This window comes from Passer montanus, unplaced genomic scaffold (assembly GCF_014805655.1).
Source record: "Passer montanus isolate IOZ18808 unplaced genomic scaffold, ASM1480565v1 scaffold8, whole genome shotgun sequence".
NCBI classification, from domain to species: domain Eukaryota; kingdom Metazoa; phylum Chordata; class Aves; order Passeriformes; family Passeridae; genus Passer; species Passer montanus.
The window spans coordinates 345,810-353,506 of NW_024373256.1; the positions used below are offsets into that span (position 1 = coordinate 345,810).

General features: G+C 56.3%; 1 protein-coding gene across 1 annotated transcript in view; it reads right to left on the bottom strand.

Moving 5' to 3' along the window:
• HS3ST4 (heparan sulfate-glucosamine 3-sulfotransferase 4) overlaps window positions 1–6,746 on the bottom strand; it is a 51,187-nt gene extending 44,441 nt beyond the window's left edge. Inside the window, 2 exon segments of the mRNA XM_039732674.1 lie at window positions 6,021–6,387; window positions 6,390–6,746. Of these exon segments, the coding sequence (XP_039588608.1) occupies window positions 6,021–6,387; window positions 6,390–6,654 (632 nt within the window). The 5' untranslated portion in view covers window positions 6,655–6,746.
• Window positions 6,747–7,697: the final 951 nt, after the last annotated feature.

Genomic DNA, 7,697 nt, shown 5'->3' on the forward strand with positions numbered 1-7,697 from the left:
TGCTGCTCCAAGGGGCTATTTTTCCCCAGGCCTGTTTTTGAGTTTTCTGTAACTCTACATGCACAAGCAGTGCTGCACTCACAAAGAGAGCAAAGCTCACAAACTTTGACATGCCAGACAACACTTAAACCCTTAGCAGCAAAGCACCAGCGTGTTTACACGTTATTCAGCAAAATCCTAGAGAAAGGATGGTCTTGAGACTACAGTGCAACAGTGCAATGATCTCAGGACTGGTGACATGTGCCAGTTTCCTACATGCTCCAAGGGAAATTCCAACAGTCATTGGAAGAGGCATCCCCAACATGTGTGGCTGTGTGCTGAGCCCTGTGTCCATAACCCTCCCAGGAGAGCTGTGTGGCTGCTCCCGTTCCCAGGCTCCTCACACACACCGGATCAGAGTGGGAGCAGGGCAGAACCCCAGCTGGGCGTGGTGGTGGGACATCCCCTGGGCACTCCAGCCCACCCATGTGAGGGACAGGGCTGGACACGTCCCTGCCAAGGCAGAGGGGGCCGGTGCCTGGGGCTGCCAAGGGCCACAGAGAGCACCCTGCTGCCTCCCCTCTTGCCTCCACCTTTCCCTCAGCACTTCGTGCTCACGGTCAACCACAAGTACGCTCCACATGGAGGCAGAAGCAGTGACAAGCCCTGCAGGACCTGGTGCTCCAGAGCCCTCCTGCCAGTGTGTCGGCCCAGCACTTCTCTCACTCTCTTTGCAGGAAGAGCCAGAGCAGCTCATAGGGGCTGCAGGTGCTGAGAGCAGCTGCCATTCCCATGGCTACAACTGAGCAGCATGTGGATAACCACCATCAGGTGATAAAACACTGCAAACAGACTCAATTCATTCCTTCATCCCATTCCTTGAGCTAAAACACAGCACAAAGGAGGGAGACAGCTGCTGCCCAGGAAGGGTGCAGGGTGGGCTCCCCTGGCCCAGCACACAAGGCAGGGGCAGAGCTCTGGCACACAGCAGATTCACTGCAGTAGCTGCAGGACGCAGAAGAAAATCCATGCCTGCTGCTGGAATGGCTCCTCGTCAGTCCCCAGATGGGCGAAACATGGGGGCCAACCAGCACAAAGCCTGACCCCTGCTCGCAGTGCCCAGCCCAGAGCTGAGCCAGGGGTCAGCAAAGTCCAATACACTGGATCCACAGAGGAGAGAGGCAGCTGAGTCACTACATTTCAGCAAAACCAACTCACAGCAGGGCCCAGAAACAAAATCAATATGCTTTCCCTAAGTTACCAGAAGTGCAGTGGGTACAACACTCTGGGAAGGCCTTTTGCAGAGAAACACAGCGGTTCCCAGGCTCTGCAGCTGTGCCTGTGGGCAAAAGCAGACCCCAATCCATCCTTCCATGGTAGGTGTTCCCACAGTGCCGTCAGCACAGGCTCACAGTGCTGATGGAAAGGGTTTGATTTCCTGAATGCCCTGAGCTGATCAGAACAGCACAGGCATTAGCCAGCAACACAATTACAGCTCACAGCGAGGCACAGCTCACAGCGAGGTGACACTGTGTGGGATGAGGCTGAAATGGCCCCAAGCTATTGCTGCCCAACAGCTGTTGGGGACGCTGAAGAAAGGTCCCTGCACACATCCCTGGACACAATTCCTGCCAGCAGCCCAGGCAGCAAAAGCCGGGTGCTCCAAGGCTGGATCGTCCCTGGGCACGCAGGGCTGCCCTCTGCCCCAGCCACCAGGTCAGCACAGGAAGGAAGAGATGGCCCCGTGGGGAGCAGAAATAACACACAGCAGCCACCTCCCCCAGGCAGATGAACTCGGTGTCCACAGGGAGTGCCAGCTCCGGAGCCACAGCCACAGCTCCACGGAACCGCTCACCCGTGAGCACGTGTTTATTGCTGAGAGAAGAGCTCCCTGTCACGGCATTATTCATTATTTGTATGAGGCCAGCAGCTCACCAAATAACACGCAGGCCTGACTGCTCGGGAGAACACTCCAAAAAACCCAGACAAGCAGTGCAAATAGCATTAGACATGCAAGCCACTCCACTGCCTGCCATGGTGACTGCTCCTGCAGCGGGGCCACTCCACACACACAGCTACACCCAAGCACTCAGCACTGGAGGCCCACGGCAGAGAGGGGAATGTGATCTAATCACAGATACTGCTGCAGCCTCTCCATGAGGGTTCCAGGGAGGAGGAAGCAAGGAGTAAAGCAATGTGCATGTACACACAGAATTTAACTCTTCCAATCAGCAAACCTTAAAACTCAATTTCAACTCACCACTACTAGGTGTTCTTTTTGTGTTATGGAAATCGTATTTGTGTTAAAACCGCAAGTGTGTTTTCAAAATATTGTTACAAATCCCCAGTTTTTCTGCTAAAGGCAGGATGTCAAAATAGCCTTGAAAGTGTAATATGACAGAACTTAACCCTCTCACCGTGCTGAGCCTGCAGGCAGCTGGGGATGGTAGCTGGGAGCACTGGGCTGTTCCATTCAGCTCAGGAAACCTCAAGGGTACCCAAGTGATGAGGCCTCCCGTGCTGGTCATTTGCACCAGCAGAAAGACACAACTAAAGCCCCCCCATTCTGGGGCTTGGAGCTCCCACTCCTTCACACAGCCACCTGCAGCATTTCTCTTCCGAAGTCCCCAGAGCAGGCACCAGCAGCATCTGAGCATCCCGAGGTACTGGCACTGGCACAGGGGAGCACCTGCACCACCCACAGCGGCGCAGGGCGGCACAGCCACGGCGCAGTGCCCAACACCATCACCTCCCCTCCTCCTCCAGCCACACGGAGCCATGCGACCACACCGACTCCAGGGCTCCCTGCACACCCTGCCCACCTCCCCGGGCTCTCTCCACTCTGACACCGAGCCAAGGCCCTAGCACCACAAGGACACAAACCTGTCCAGGTGCTGGACACTGCAGGCAGTTGGCAGTTCCCATTGCATCCCTACACAATTGTGTGCCCTTGATCCATGCCCAGGCAGGGAACTCAGACATGTCCCAAGTGCTGTGCCTGTGCTTGTAGTGAGCATTTATGGATGTAATCTCCATTCCCTGGCCTCAGAGGCCTCTCTGTCATTCTGCCATCCTTTTTGTGCTCTGAGAAAGGCTGCCAGTGCTTTTCCAAATGCAGGATAGCTCAGGGCAGAGCTCACGGCATGGGACATGCCCACTGAGGCATGAGCATCACACCGGAGAGAGCAAATGCCTGCAGTCCAGCCTGGCCACGGGGGCCATCAGAGATCACTGTGCCTGGGCACATGAGAGGGCAGGGGGACACTTGGACACTGGCTAAAAATCAGCAGCAGCTCCTGCAGGAAAGCTGGCATATCCTCAGGAAGGAAGGAGAAAGTTAAAGACAACAGCTTACAAAGGAACAGCAGAGGAAGACTGGATGTCGTTTAAAGGAAGCTGTACCATGGAACTTGTCCTTCAGACAGCCCAGCATTAGGACGGACAGAGTCATAAACTGCAACCACACAAACAATCCTGGCAACATAATAGAAACTAACCAAAGCTAATCTTGGTCCAGTTTGCACCAGTTCATGTGTGGAAAGACCTCTGTTTGCAATTGACAGGAGCACATGAAATGAGCGGAAGAGATCAGCGACAGCATACAAACCTTCAGCTTTCCCTACAGGTTCCCAGGAAAAAACAGAGCAGGCAGTGTGGAACTGCCATCCTGACATGCCACCCTGTCCCAGCAGCACAGAGCTGGCACCCCCTGGCCCGTGCTAGCATCAACTCCAGCCACTGACGGAGATCCTGGACCAGACACCCAGAACATTTAGGGCTTTTCAATCTCAAGGCAACAAAGACACAGGTAATGCAGCATGGAGTACACACAAAGAAATGGCAATGCCCTGGTGCCATCTCCATTTTACAGGAGCAACCAAGGTGGAGAAGGCATTTCCCTTTCCTCCAGCTCCTTGAGACTGGGAGATAATTTTGTGAGTGAACAACTAAGCAAGGAACCCTGAAGGTCTGCCATTCCCTTATTTCACTATGTAAGAAGAAACCTGACGGTGTTAAAAGCTCACAGTGTGTAATGCGGAAGTCACCATAAGGAGATGACTTCAATAGTTGCTTCTTTGCTAAAAAAACACTGACATTTCTGTGGACAGGAGAAAAATCTCCAATTACTCTACCTGGGACACAGCTATGAGCTGTCAGCCTCCCTGGCACACTCAATCAGGTAATCTCAGAGAAGGTCAGGAAGAAGCAGCTGCTGGGATGGACGGTGAGCTTTCCCCATTCTGCTTTTTGGTTTGTGTTTGTAGGGCACTAAAAGGCAGTCCATGACGACAGCCCGGCACCAGTACAGCACCAGGGAAGCTGTGGCTGCTGCTGAGGCACAGACCACCAGCCATGTCCTGCCCCTGCAAGGCTGAACGCTCCTGAAGGAGGGGGGAGAAGCACGTGTTTGGGTTGGGCAGGTGTGAAGGTAACTGCAGGTCGGGCAGCCAGGGCTGCAGTGGCACAGAGCAGCAGTTATTACCATCCCACAGCCTGCTCTGCCCAGACCCTCACACACCAAGGGTGCCCCAGCCTGTTCTGCCACCTCTCCTGCCCGAGCAGCAGAGCTCCAAGGCTTGAAAGGAGCAGCACACACCAGAGAGCTGCTGCAGGCATGGAAATGCCAAACTGCATTCTGCAAATGAAAACCTGTGTGTGCCTCTTACACCCACTCACTAGCCCTCTTCTAGTAGCATAACTCTAAAGATGAAAAAGCAGCTGCTCATCATATTCAGTGCTTGATCTTCTTCTGCTTGTTTTGAATAAAACCAAACTTTTTTTTTTTTATGTGCCACTTTCTAGCCTCTTCTAGCCAGCTTTCTAAACTTGTTTTTCAAGGTAAGCCTCTCCTCCAAGAAAATTCAGTGCAATAAAATACTATGTCTGAAATTGTATCTATAAACACAAAAACCATAGCCAGTCCTTTAGTTCCTCCCCCATCAGAGCAGCACACTGAAAACACTCTCAGGGACAACCTCACTAAGTTCTGATGTCCACTTCCTTGAAATCCCCCCAGAAAATCCCACAGCATTTCACCAGAGCCAAGCCATGCCACACCAAGTGTTACGAAGACTTTCCTTCCACAATCCCCATAGAAGACTGCCTGGAGTTTCGCACCTTTAAATACCCCTGATATGCAGACCATGTACTTAGTTTAATAACGAGGGACCGGATAATCCAGGCAGTAACTTGCCTGCTGCCTCTCATTTTTAGCTTCATTTGCAGAGCAACTAGGCAGCTGCCATACTAACCACAACAAGAACTTCACCAGCTCAGCCACAGACCACTTTTTACCAAGAACCAGTACAGTTTGCTTTGAACCATGAACACAGAGCTACTGGGAGTTTTTAAGTTCCACTGATGTGCTGCATTCTGCTCAGAAATTTTTAACGAGACAGAAAAACACTGAGCCATCACAATCCATTGATTTCCTAAACCTGTCGAGACATTTAACACTTCCATACTGCAGTCCAGTGTTTTCTAATAACCAGGACTTTTAGCACAAAATTCCTTTAAAATGTTACCCAGCGTCACCCAACAGTATTTAGAGACTTCTTCACGAACAGAATTAGATCTTGTCAATGGAAAAAAACTTCCTAACGTGGAACTTGTTGAATAAAGAGTAAACCTTATTTGTGAGGCAAAGCCTGTGCTCGCATGAAGGCAGCATCCTTCAGCCCTAGCAGCACCTGGAATAACTTGCGATCTTGTTTATTTCAGTAATTATTAATTACCGACCTATTTAGGCGTATTTTACACCAACTGCAGCTGAACTGCTACGGTATGCTCACACACCGCGAGCAACCGAGAGGGATGCTAACAGAGATTTCCTGCTTTCCCACCGGAGCAGCGCGTTTTCCACCGCCGCTGCTGCCAGGCGCGGCCCCGGCGGCCCGCCTGCCCCGGCCCCGCGGCTCCCGCGGCCCGCGCCTTCGCCGCGGCTCCCGCCGGGGGCAACGGGAGACCCCCGGACCCCGCCGGGGCCGCCCCGGCCCGCACGGACACGCATCGCTCGCCGCCCCGCAGCCCCCCGCCCTCACCTGTACCACTCCAGCCCCTTCTCGTAGTTCCTGTCGAAGAAGTGGGGCTCGGTGCCCACGGCCCGCACGTCGGGGTGCGCCCGGATGGCCTCCAGCAGCGCCCGCGTCCCCCCCTTCTTCACCCCGATGATGAGGGCTTGCGGCAGCCGCTTCTCCCCGTAGTCCGGCGTGGTGCTGCTGCTGCCGCCGCGGCTGCCCGGGCTGCCGGCCCGGCTCAGCTCCTCGTCCGTGGTGCTCGACTCCTGCGGGTCCCTCTCGAAGGCTCCGCTCTGCGCCGCGATCACCTCCCCGGGGGCCAGCTGCGTCCGCAGCCAGGTGCCCGCCGCCCCTTCCCGGCTGCCGTTGGAGGCCCGCGGCGGAGCGGCCGAGGGGGCCGGGGCGCCGGGGCTGCCCGGGGGGCTGGCGGAGGGGCCGCCGTGACGGGGAAGGCGGTGGGGGAGCGCGGGGCCCCAGGGGCCGCCGAGCCGGGCAGCGCGGCGGGGGAGCGCAGGGCGGCCGGGCCGGTGCCCCCCATCAGGCTGTAGCACAGGTAGGTGAGGCACAGGGAGAGGCTGCACATGCAGAGGAGCTTCCGCGCCGGGGGCCCCTTAGAGCCGCGCCCGCCCGGCACCCCCGGCTGGGCGGGGGGGGACATGGCTGCTCCCCGCTCCTCGCCCCGGGCACCGGGCGCACATGGTGTCAGCCGCCGCCCGGCCGCCCCAGCCGCATGGGGCGCCGCTGCCCGCCCGCCCCGCCCCCGGAGGGCCCGGCTGCCGCAGTCCCGCCCGCCCGGCTCGGCCCGCAGCCCGCCTGCCCTGACCCACCCGCCGTGCCGCAGCCGCTCGGGTCAGCGCCCGGCCCCCAAACAGGGCCGGTGCCAGCTGTACCCTACAAATCCTCCTCCTTCCCCTGCAGAAATCACCGCGCCGCAGCTCCTTGGCCCCTTGTTGTGGCCTGCTCCCCTCCACTCCCCGAAGTGTGTTGTGCCCCGGCCCACGGCTCGGCTCAGCCTGCAGATCCTGTGGGACAGCCCTGGCAGCAGGGCACAGGCCCCTTGGTTCTGGCCTTACGGGCATCCGGGACGGTTTCTTAGGGCAGCCTGCTTTCTCCTGGGATCCTGAGGAGAGGTGGCAGACCGTGGGCAGGGGCAGGCAGGAACTTGATTTGGAGCATGGAGGGTTCATGGTTTAGGTGCCAGGAGCTGCACTAGTAGATGAGGCCAATTACACCCTTGCACGATGCTCTTCCAGGAACTCTGTCCCCAGCCTTGGTGGAGCAGGTTGGGGCTGACAGCCTCCCTCCTCACAGTTTTCTGGAGCAGCCATCACCTCTTTCCAGCTCCACGTTTTGTCACTTCCCACCTCCAGTTCTCAGGTTTGGCATTAAGGATGCATTTTGTGAGGGGAAGGAATGCATTATTGTCTCTCAGATCTCTCCAATACCTCGTCTGGGGTCTCCAGGAGTCTCTCCATCATGAGTGTTGCCCTGGGATATTGGGGCGTGTCACAGCCCTTGGCATCCTGCCCCACAGCAGAAGAATGCTGGCAGTGCCACGTACAGAGAGGAACTGAGGAACACGGCCATGTGCTAAAACCCTCACAGGTGAACAGCTACACAGGTTTTACAGGGGAAACCCATGTCCAAACCTTGCTGTTGCATGGGCAACATGGAATCATGGAATGTTTTGAATTGTAAGAG